This window comes from Dermacentor andersoni, chromosome 11, assembly GCF_023375885.2.
Source record: "Dermacentor andersoni chromosome 11, qqDerAnde1_hic_scaffold, whole genome shotgun sequence".
Taxonomy (NCBI): domain Eukaryota; kingdom Metazoa; phylum Arthropoda; class Arachnida; order Ixodida; family Ixodidae; genus Dermacentor; species Dermacentor andersoni.
In genome coordinates this window covers 104,602,507-104,614,752 of record NC_092824.1, presented here as the reverse complement: position 1 = coordinate 104,614,752, position 12,246 = coordinate 104,602,507, and the positions used below count along the sequence as shown (strand labels likewise).

General features: G+C 47.5%; 2 protein-coding genes across 2 annotated transcripts in view; both read left to right on the top strand.

Moving 5' to 3' along the window:
* LOC126539001 (uncharacterized) lies at positions 1 to 4,541 on the top strand. The gene is made up of 3 exons (XM_055075128.1): positions 1 to 1,849; positions 3,052 to 3,266; positions 4,482 to 4,541. Exons 1-3 carry the CDS (start codon positions 1,297 to 1,299, stop codon positions 4,539 to 4,541), a joined length of 828 nt encoding a protein of 275 aa, XP_054931103.1. The 5' UTR covers positions 1 to 1,296.
* Positions 4,542 to 9,352: 4,811 nt separating this feature from the next.
* Positions 9,353 to 12,246, top strand: part of LOC126539000 (phospholipid scramblase 3-like) — a 3,545-nt gene continuing 651 nt past the window's right edge. The window contains exon 1 of the mRNA XM_050185687.3: positions 9,353 to 9,671. Within this exon, the coding sequence (XP_050041644.1) occupies positions 9,375 to 9,671 (297 nt within the window). The 5' untranslated portion in view covers positions 9,353 to 9,374. The remainder of the gene's footprint in view (positions 9,672 to 12,246) is intronic.

Here is a 12,246-nt window from a genome sequence, read left to right as displayed (position 1 = left end):
ATAACTTTTAGTGCTTTATATCGCAACGAGTGCTCTTAATACGGTGTCAGTGTTTAGCCTCGTGCATTACGACGCGCCGGGATGTAATAGTTAGCAGACAAGATAGTTAGCGGGTGTCGAACGCACTGCGCTTATCGGTACAAGACGGCCAGACCTGGTGAGGCGCCCTTCAGAGGGACAGACGACCGCTCACAAAATGAAACGAGATGACACCGCTCATGGAAAGATTGCTTATCGTATTGGCCAAACCGAGCCCTGTTGTTCTCCTTAAACGTGAATTTATGTTTTTAATTCTTTACAAAAATCGCGAAAACTGACCTTTGGCGCCCTAGGCGGCCAAAAAAAAAAAGAAAATGAAGATGCATAAGTGACATATCACGCAACCTTGTAATCTATAGTTTACGCAGTTTCTGGTCTTTATGTTACTATAGAAATGAAGAGCAGTTTTTCTAGTATGAGCATTTCTTTTCCTAACTTGTAATATGCAGATAAGCCTTTTGTAGTGGGTAGAAAAATCGCACTGACTGCGCCTTCGTCTTCTATGAATTGTTTTCACTCGGCTATCGACAGAATTATGACGGTCGGGGGCCCGTCAGCCAGTCATGACGTAAGCCTTTACTTTAGGAAAACGCAGTACAAGAAAGGTCTGAGCAACAACCCAAACTTATTGTACCCGATCAGTATTTTCAAAAGTGATCAAAAAGTCCAAATATAGGTGGATAACCACAGTTGCACTCGCTCCTCTGAAAGCAGAACGATGGGCGGCATTTACAATTTGCAAAGCGGGCTAACGGCATCGCTCCAACTTCCTCAGCGTCGCTGGAGGACGACCTCTTTTCTTTTTTTTTTTTTTTAGCGGCTGCTCAGATCGAAAAATTCTGCTTGCAACATATCCCCACGTTTCTATATACTAACAGGGGTGAGCGTCTCACTGGGCCATAAAAAAAAACTGGGTCCTTAATAATCGGTCGTTAGTCCCTTTAAATGAACCGATAGCGGAAGAAGCGAAAGGGCGTACGGAATAACCCGATAAATATATAGTTATTCACAACGACTAAAGAGAGGTAATTTCTTCCACCCTTTCAAAGGTCAGCGTCACACGCTCTCACGGCCAAAGTAAATTACCGCTCGGTATAGGGTATAGGTACGAACCGAGAATGCTTTGCCAGGTCGTCTTCTCACGGCGCGCTTTCACGTTGCAGGCAGACCGCGACTGAGGAGTCTGCGAAGAAGCTGCCAAGGCGCTCTCACCCGCTGTCGCGCTTTCTCGAAAAGGAAGGAGGCGTCACACCCGCGATGGCATCACGGCAGGCCTCAAAACGGGCACCACGGCAGGAATCGCGGCCGACGTCACCGCCAGCAAAACCGGCGGTACCACGGCCGGCACCACCGCCGGTACCACCGTCGGTTCCACGGCCGGCACCACCGCTGGCACCACTACCTGCTCCGGCACCGGCAGCAGGACCCGGAAGAGCGCAGACGCGGCAGCCCACGGTGTTCGCGCCGACAGCCGGAGTGCCTACGGCCGGACCCATGGCCGGACCCATGGCCGGACCCATGGCAGGACCAATGGCCGGACCCGTGGCCGGACCCGTGGCCGGACCCGTGGCCGGACCCGTGGGCGGACCTGTGGCCGGACCTGTGGCCGGACCTGTGGCCCGAATGCCTATGGCGGGAAAGCCGGTCGCTGGCGGTCGGATGAAGGCGCGTCGCGGACCCTTCATTCAAATGCCGACGCCGGGATTGGCGCCGCCGGAAGTGCCGCAGTACCGGGACTGCCCCGCGGGTCTGGAATACCTGGCCCAGGTCGACCATCTGCTTGTCCACAAGCAGGTGGCCTTGCTGGAAAGTACGTATCGCTCGCCGGTGCGGTAGATTGGCGGAAGACATATATACATAGACACAATCGGAAACCGCGCAAAATTACAGGGCTTGAGAAAGTGTCATACATGACAGCCCTCACTACCATCGAAGCGTTCTTTTTTTTTTTTTTTTAAGCACCACATATCAGTATACCACTTTGAAAGAAAAACGCGAGAGCACGTGAAGCGAGCATGCGAAGACGCAAAACAAGAATGGAATCTCTCTGGTTTTGAGCGAAATTTTCTTCGGAAGGAGTGGAATTGCGACGAAAGCTTATACAAGGCATCACCACTCTTCTGGATATGGATGGTGTCAGAAATTAGTCGTGCGCGCTTATCATGATACTCGGACGGTATGGCGTAATCTAAAAAACAAAGCTGCTTAATGCCACTTTCAACACTGTGCAATTACAGCTGGCTACCTCTTCCTTGCTTACTGACCTATTTCAGTGTTCGCGCACGTGCTTACACACACAACGCCCCGTTTGTCCTATATGGAAATGTCTGCATGTATAAAGATCCGGTAAATAACCGTAAAAAAATTATGGTGTTTTACGTGTCAAAAACACGATCTGATTATGAGGCACGCCGTAGTGGGGGACTCTGGAAATTTGGACCAGGTGGGGTTCTTTAACGTGCACCTAAATCTAGGTATGCGGGTGTTTTCGCATTTCACTCCCAGTAAATAACGTTACAACGACGCTTAAAGACCCCTGTCTTTATTTTTTCGCAACTTTTTTCATCGTCGGTATCGCGATTGGCTTGTTGGCACAGGCTACCAAGATTATCGGGGCAGTGAATAGCAGCCTAACGCCTCATCTCTTGAGTTAAGACACTTTCATGTTTTGTTATCTAACGCTCACGTACGCGGGTGTTCCGGCGTTTCGCCCCCATCGAAATTCGACAGCCGTGGCTGGGATTCCATGCCGCGGCCTCCTCTTCAGCAGCCCAACACCGTAGTCGCTAAGCGACCGCGGCGGGTAACTTATTAACCGTTGAAAGACCCCCCCCCCCCTCCCTCACAACAGGAAACGATAAGTACACGCCTCAATGTAGCCTCCTCTTCCTCCGCGCTTTCAACTGGTGAGTGACTGCATCGTAAGTACTTTCGCAAGACAGGTGACTGCGCGAACGTTGGCAGAGTCGCACGTGGTCTACACACTTGCTTTCGTGTGTTCAACTCGCGCAGGTTTCCTGCCGTGGGAGATGGGGAACAAGTACGTCGTGAAGAACAGCATGAGCCAGTTCGTCTTCGTGGCGGCAGAGCACAGCGACATCGTCTTTCGCCAATACACCCCAGACCGGTCCTTCCTGATGTCGCTGGTCGACTACCGCAAAGTCGTAGTGATGCGGCTTTTCCGGCCAGCTCGCTGCGACTGCTGCCTCTGCTTTTGCTGCCTCCAGGCACGTGTATATTGTCCCTCGTACCGTAAGGCTAGAGTTGTTCAGTTGTAGAGCTTGCGCATGCATTTTTTTTTTCCAAATTGCGGAAACTCGTTTGGACTTTTTCATCGAGTCCGCGCAATGCCTTCTGGGGTTCCCAGGGCGCCACAACATTACCCACTTCACGGGTGTAACAGTCCGTGACCCCCTCCGCAAGCGCATTGCAGAAACTGCGCCGCTCAGCCGTCGAACTACCGTGCAACAGTCCAGAGGGGAGGTGGATTGAATGGTAGAGGGGAGGTAGGGAGCAGAGGCATGGGGAGGAGGCAGAGTAGAGGCAGAAACGACCATTTCGTGAAGCGAGTCAACAAACACCCTTGGCACTCTTCTGTCGCAGCTCCCATAGATGAGGGGAATGTGGGATACGCAAAAGGCAACACGAGAAGGCAAGAAAACGCTACTACTAGACACGACAGCCGCTTGCGGACAAAGTAGATAAATGTAGGTTCAACGTACGGTACGGTACGTTAAGCTAATTACTGAAGAAAATGAAACACCTTGCAAATTTGACAAGCGGCCAAATGACGCCGGTCTTGCAGACGGAAAGCCGCACTAAAGCACCGTAGCGTTAAGCGACATGCTAGAATAGTCGCACGGCCAATCAATAATTTGCCTGGCGAAATAGCTTTGCGGCTATGGCGTTGCGCGAGGTCGCAGGTTCGATCCCAGCCACGGCAGCCGCATTTAGTTGGCGATGAAATACAAAAGCGCTCTTGTACTTATATTTAGTTGCACGATAAGTAATCCCAGGGGCGTCAAAATTCCTCTGAGGAGTCAGCCACTAGTTCTGTTTCCCTTAAGACCAGGGAAAAGCCACGCTCTTTTGGGGAGTGCCAAGTTACTGACCTTGGAACCACCTTTGATTCCAGGCTCACCTTCTCACCTCACACAAGAGGTATCGCTACGCGCGGCCAGCGCAAATGCGGCATCCGCACCCTAGACACAGCAAGTCGGAGCTTGAGGGAGTTCAGAAATGCAGGCCTGCAGAACCCTGGCCAAACTATTAAAATTCATTGATTAAAATTAATTAGCTTAAGCTGTATGCATCCTTCTGCCGACCTCTGCTGGAATATGCCGCTGCCGTCTGCAACAGCACTTGCCGGTCTGACGAAAATCGAGTAGACAAGAGCTCTGAGAAAATTTGTCTCTAAACATCGATATTGGTGCTGCATGCAGGTCGACGGTGAAGAACAGCCTCGTTGTCAGTCCTCGCTCAGACTAGAAAACCTGGACTGAAGACACGCGAAGGCTGATTTCAATTTCTTACTCAAGGTTGTAAATGGTGTCATTGACTGTTCAGAAATATTGCATGAGGCTGATATAAATAGTTCGCGGGGAAAAAAAACCAAGGTACGTGTCTAGACCATTTCATGTGTCTGCTTCTGGCGCCACAAAGAATCCCTCGGACAGGGTTGTGCAGACCAGCCACGAACACTCGCACGAAATTGGCATTTACCACACTGTAAGCAGTACTCGAACTAAACTCGTGACCTATTTCCAGAAATGACAATGTTGTTATTGCATTTTTGTGGTGGACCACTGCTGCATGGCATGTGCACTTTGTTCTTGTTTGCTTGTATCTACCTGCGCGCCTTGTTACATATTAATGGTACCATGTGCTTGGTGTCCAGACTTCCAGAAACCTAATTTTTCTTTGTATGTGCTATGCTTTTATTTTGTATGTGCTATTGCGGACAGGCCGCCATTGGAATCTGAACCTGGCAACGTTTAACGCTAGAACGTTATCTAGTGAGGCGAGTCTAGCAGTCCTACTTGAAGAAATAGAAGGTAGCAAATGGGATATAATAGAGCTCAGCGAAGTTAGGAGGACAAATGAAGCATATACAGTGCTAAAAAGCGGGCTCGTCCTGTTCTACCGGGGCTTAGCGGAGAGACGAGAACTAGGAGTCCGATTCTCGATTAATAAGACTATAGGTGGTAACATACATGAATTCTATAGCATTAACGAGAGGGTAGCATGTCTTGTTGTGACACCTAATAAGAGGTACAAATTGAAGGCCGTACAGGTCTACGCCCCTACATCCAGTCATGATGACCAGGAAGTGGAAAGCTTCTATGAAGACGTGGAATCGGCGATGGGTAAAGTCAAAACAAAATACAGTATACTGATGGGCGACTTCAATGCAAAGGTAGGCAAGAAGCAGGATGGAGACAAGGCAGTGGGGGAATCTGGCATGGGCACTAGGAATAGCAGGGGAGAGTTATTAGTAGAGCAGGAGACGAAAGATATCGAGTTACGCCAATGTATGAAAGCCTCTAACCCTACAGCTAGAATAGAACTGGCAGAACTTTCGAAGTTAATCAACAAGCGTAAGACAGCTGACATAAGGAAGTATAATATGAATAGAATTGAACGTGCTCTCAGGAACGGAGGAAGCCAAAAAGCAGTGAAGAAGAAACTAGGCATTGGCAAGAATCAGATGTATGCGTTAAGAGACAAAGCCGGCAATATCATTACTAATATAGATGAGATAGTGGCAGAGGAGTTCTATAGAGATTTATACAGTACCAGTGGCACCCACGACGATAATGGAAGAGAGAATAGTCTAGAGAAATTTGAGATCCCACAAGTAACGCCGAAAGAAGTAAAGAAAGCCTTGGGAGCTATGCAAAGGGGGAAGGCAGCTGGGGAGGATCAGGTAACAGCAGATTTGTTGAAGGATGGTGGACAGATTGTTCTTGAAAAACAGGCCACCCTGTATAGGCAATCCGTCATGACCTCGAGCGTACCGGAATCTTGGAAGAACGCTAACATAATCCTAATCCATAAGAAAGGGGACGCCAAAGATTTGAAAAATTATGGACCGATCTGTTTACTGTCCGTTGCCTAAAAAGTATTTACTAAGGTAATCGCAAATAGAATCAGGAACACCTTAGACTTCTGTCAACCAAAGGACCAGGCAGGATTCCGTAAAGGCTATTCAACAACAGACCATATTCACACTATCAATCAGGTGATAGAGAAATGTGCGGAAAATAACCAACCGTTATATATAGCTTCCATTGATTATGAGAAAGCGTTTGATTCAGTCGAAACCTCAGCAGTCATGGAGGCATTACGAAATCAGGGTGTAGACGAGCCGTATGTAAAGATACTGAAGGATAACTATAGCGGCTCCACAGCCACCGTAGTCCTCCATAACGAAAGCAACAAAATCCCAGTAAAGAAAGGAGTCGCGCAGGGAGATACGATCTCTCCAATGCTATTCACAGCGTGTTTACAGGAGGTATTCAGAGACCTGAATTGGGAAGAATTGGGGATAACAGTTAATGGAGAATACCTTAGTAACCTGCGATTCGCTGATGATATTGCCTTGCTTAGTAATTCGGGCGACCAATTGCAATGCATGCTCACTGATTTGGAGAGGCAAGGCAGAAGGGTGGGTCAAAAATTAATCTGCAAGAAACTAAAGTAATCGTTAACAGTCTCGGTAGAGAACAGCAGTTTACGATAGGTAGCGCGGCACTGGAAGTGGCAAGGCTACTTAAGGCAAATAGTGACCACGGATCCGCATCATGAGACTGAAATAATCAGATGTATAAGAATGGGCTGGGGTGCGTTTGGCAGACATTCTCAGATCATGAACAGTAGGTTGCCTGACGAGAAAAGTGTATAACAGCTGTGTCTTACCAGTAGTCACGTACGGCGCAGAAACCTGGAGGCTTACGAAAAGGGTTCTACTTAAATTGAGGACGACGCAACGAGCTATGGAAAGAAGAATGATGGGTGTAACGTTAAGGGATAAGAAAAGAGCAGATTGGGTGAGAGAACAAACGCGAGTTAATGATATCTTGGTTGAAATCAAGAAAAAGAAATGGGCATGGGCAGGAAATCTAATGAGGAGGGATGATCGATGGTCGTTAAAGGTTACGGAATGGATTCCAAGGGAAGGGAAGCGTGGCAGGGGGCGGAAGAAATTTAGGTGGGCGGATCAGATTAAGAAGTTTGCAGGGACGACATGGCCACAATTAGTACATGACCGGGGTAGTTGGAGAAGTATGGGAGAGGCCTTTGCCCTGCAGTGGGTGTAACCAGGCTGATGATGATGATGCTTTGTTGTTATGCTGTGTACTTACTTCAGAAGAGCTGATTATTAAGTTTTCTATGTTGTGTTATAATATGTATCATATATATTGTAAGCAGCAATTGTATAGAATGTGTACTTTTTATTCCTGTTTGTTGATATATATATACGGATGCGAGCAATCATCTTTTAAACGCCTTCCGGAATCTGAGAAATCGCCTGCTGTGTAGTACATTGCTTGAGGTGAATTATTCCGACGCGGACATCATTTGCACGAGAAATCAAAAGATATAGTCAGCTAATTTTAAAAAAGGCACTAGTTATCTTCTTAATTAGTTTGACACATATTGTAGTTTACGAATTGTAGTCGGTGAGGTTGCAAGGCGTATCCACTTGGACCGAATTTCCAGAATGAGGCCGGTTTCGACGCATGCTGCATCGAATTTGCCGTAGAAATGCACTCTTGTTGCACTTGCATTTTTAACAAAACGCCCCTCTTACGCATTGAAGCCCAAAACTAACTGGAACGTCCAAGTATTTCGTCCCAATCTCAGGGAAATATCTCGAAAGTGACGTCATCCTGGAGGTTTACTTTAAGTGGGTGTGTCTTGCAATGTCACGGGCTACAATCCTTAAATTGCCATATATACCGTAAAGTAATTAAGAGCCCAATAAGTCAGCCTTCGTTCATTAGTTGAATAAGTGTTTTCGATTTCTAGTACATATCTCCCTCAGCTTAATTCTTGCTTTTGAAGTGGATTATTCGAAATCTCCCACGGGGGATTTTGTTATGATTGTTATACCATTTGTCACGCGGGCCATTACCTCGAGCACCCGGTTTATCCTGGGCACGTTAATAAAATTCATTTTTATTATTATTAGTAGTGTTATCACGGTGTCTACCAAGATGACATTTCCAATTTCCCTGAGTTTTGCAGGTTTTCCCTGAGTGCCTATTGCAAAATTCCCTGAGTGATACAGAAATTCGTTTTATGTGAAGACGGGTTGACATCATCTCGCCCGGTGCTATCATTCTCCAGTAAGCATGCTGAAAAATAAAAACGACTTAATCAAGTTTGATTAACAAGAAGTAGCTTTTATTTTATTCGAAAAGAAAACAGATGGACAGAGTTAGTAAAATGCACAGTGAATAAAATGTATTCGAAAGAGCAAAGGTAAAACCAAGTGCAAATCGAATTGAGCATTCTCAAATACAAGTAATCCGGAGATGCACGCAGAAGCAAATATTTTCGAATATGAGCTGTTTGTATCAACTGATAGCAAGGTCAGTGTTAACAGGCCCAAACTTTGTCACAATTGACATTCTCTTTCAACAGCTCGTAAGTCAACCTCAACTGTCCTGACATACTCTCAGCCTGCGCATCAATGCCTCAGTGTTGCGTTTCACTCCTTTAACGAGTTTATTTTGGTTTGTATAAGGGACACCTGCCATCTCGGCATCAGCCAACACTTTTTTGAGCTCAAGCTCCTTACAAGAAGTGGCGGCACGCTTCCTTTCCCGTTCATTCCTCAATGCGTAGTTCCTTTCTCTTCTTGTCCTCCTTCCACCGCTCTTTCGCCCCATGGACCATTTGACGCATCCTCTTGGTTAGTTGCACAGTCAACGTGCGATTTTTCGGACTGCCTAGGGGTCGCGAAGACGTCCGAAAAATAGGGCAGTTCGAAAAAAAAAATGAATGCGTGTCTTTTACTGTCCTTAATAGCAAGCTCATTGGTATGAGGCCCGAACTTTGTCACACTTGACATTCTTTCTCAACGGCTCGTAAGTCAACCTCAACTGTCCCGACATACTCTCAGCCTGCGTACAATCCCTCAGTATTGCGTTTCACAGCTTTAACGGGTTTATTTTGGTACGGATGAGGGACACCTGCATCTCGGCGTCAGCCAACACTTTGTTTTTCACTATTATTATTATTATTATTATTATTATTATTATTATTATTATTATTATTATTATTACTGCGCGCAGGTACTGGACGTGCACGAGGCTTCCGGTGCCGCGATGGGCCACCTTCGTATGGAGTGCACCATCCTAAACCCGAACTTCTCGGTGCTGGACAGCGAGAAGAACGTTGTCCTGATGATCAAAGGACCGCTGTGCACATCGTCCATCTGTGCCCAGGACGTGGTCTTTGACATCCTAACTATGGACGGCGTCACAAAGATTGGCGCGATGACGAAGGTCTGGTCCGGATTGACCAGCGAGTACTGCACCGACGCCGGACAGTTCGCGGTCACCTTCCCCTTGGACTTGGATGTGAAGATTAAGGCCGTGCTGCTCGGCGCGGTTTTTCTAATCGTGAGTAGTTGATTGACTGATTCTGTATTCACGGTGCGGCGTAGGGCTACTAATGTTGACAACCTGGGGAATCTTTCCTAACCCTGAAAGCTAAGTACACGCGCATTCTAACATTTGGCCCCCACTGATATTCGGCCACCGCTGCCGGGCAATCGCACCGGCGACCTCGTACTGTGCAGCGGAACCGCACAGGCAGTGAGTAGCACGGGCGGGTGACTGCGAGTGGACGGCAGCAATGCTCACACTCACTCACACCAGATCCATGGAGCTTAACAGCGGGCCATCGAGCGAACTAAGAACAACACTAGTGGCATAGGGCTGTCCCCCTGCAGCGACGGCATTGTCGGCAGTTCACTTTCGAGGAGACAATTACTTTCGGGATGTTTCGAGTGACTAAAGCACAATACGCGTGGGAGCGAATGGGGGACAGCGTTCCTGGCACAGTGCAAAGCACTCACCATCTTGGCACAGTGCGAGGAACGCGTTCGGTAAGCGAACACTCGCGTGGAGGGCTATGGTAGCGCTGAAATCTACCGAAAGCGACTGAAACCTCCAAAAGCGAACAACGGAGAATGCCGGCCCAGAGATCGTACAGGCAATCGCGGTATCAATGTGCCTGTCTACTTCAATCATTCGCGAGTTACCGCTGGTTTCCGTTACGCAAGAAACATTTCTAGATTACTCGACCACATTTCCTTGCAGTTTGCCTTGCAACGCAGTCGAATTAAACACGCCTTTCCGTTGCCCGGTGCTCGCCCACTAAGCTGATAATCATATCATAGTGCAGTGCATTTACCATTCGATCATCACTGCACTGCAAAATTCTGCCACAGTTGCTAAAAGGCAGTTATATGAAGAACCTCCGATAACTGAGGAAATAAAGCTTTGGCTGCGAAGCGAAACCGATCACCATGTTTCGAGCTCGCTCGGTCACCCGCTATGGGGCTGCGTCCACCATAAGAAGAAGCATAGCGAACCACTGAGCAAGCTGCTGCGAGTGCCACAGCAACGTCTTTGTCCCACGTGACTACCTCGCAGGTCATGACGTCACAACACATGTATACCTCGTCGAAACCAGAATTTCATAGTTCGTAGAAAAATTACCGTCAGTATATTCCTGTAAGCGGTTTGGCTGTTGCATTTCGCAGTTATGCAAGAATGATGCGAATAATGAACAAGCGCTAGCTTCTAATACCCGTGTCACATGGGGCGCTTCGATCGCGATCGAGCCTGATGGGAATCGAATTTTTCCGTCACAATTGGCTTCTTTTCGAAGGTTGAAGAAGGGAGCCAATCGAAATCCGGAAACTTGATCCGGACTTGGTCGCAAAAAAAGTACCTCTTAACTGACGGAATAATTATATTTAATTGATCAATTTTTTAAGTACTGCCAAGTGTGATACACAAAGTTATAGAGCACCTGGAGAAACCTCCCAATGAATTGTCTCCAACACGATATATCTCACGTGGTGCTCTCTTCCGCGTTCCGAAGAAAGCCCGCGATTAATGAAAAAATACCACGTGACGGGGCGATTGCGCACTGTCATTGTTATGCTCTCAAGCTGGCGATGGATGAACAAGGTCGGCTGTAGCGAGACTGGCCCGCGACAGGGCGTTATATCTGGTGCAGGTATCTGGGCGTGCGGCTCTTATCGCATGACGGCGCAAATGCGTGCTGCTATGTGCAAAGTGCCTCGAGCGGCAACTCGCGCGGCAATTTTGCGTGCATTCACGGGCTTCTTTCACCCTCGGGAAAACACACAGTGGCTCGCAATGAGAGGCTCGGAACAGGAGCCTCTCCTGTTGCTCTGCAAGTTTCCCAATGAACACTTCCATCTCATTATGATAAATTAACTGAGAAGTTCCTTATATTACAAGTACTAATTATGTAATTAGGTGGAATGCGATATATAATCTCAGTATCTCCAAGCGACTGCAAACATTACATTGGGTTCGGTCCATCTACGTGGTATTTGCACAGTTTTAAGGTTTCGCTCTGGTTACGTGAAACAGCCTCTATGCCAGTTGTTTTAGTTTTGAGTGAAATGGAAATATTTATATCAGATTTGTACGTGAACGTCAATAATACAATTACTGACCGCTCGCCCATAAAAGGCTGGAAGCGTTACATAACTTTCATAAAGCTTGCTCGGCGTGCAGAAATCTGGTACCGCGTTTTACGTTAACCCGATTGCAGTGCGTAAGCCACTCCGTCTTCTCCCACTATTCCCGCGAACGAGCGTGGTTCCACATCATGGAGAGTCCAGTGCATTCACCATTGCATTCGATCCTCACTGCACTGCAATATTCTGCGACAGTTTCTAAAAGACAGTTATATGAAGAACCTCCGATAACTGAGGAAATAAACCTTTGGCTGCAAAGAGAAACCGATCGCCAAGCTTTGAGCTCGCTCAGTCACCTGCTATGGGGCTGCATCCACCATAAGTAGAAGCATAGCGAACCACCGGGCAAGCTGCAGCGAGTGCCAAAATGTCGCGGCGTCCTTGTACCACGTGACTACCTCGTGCTTCATGACGTCACAACACACGTACACCTCTGCGAAAGCAGAATTGCA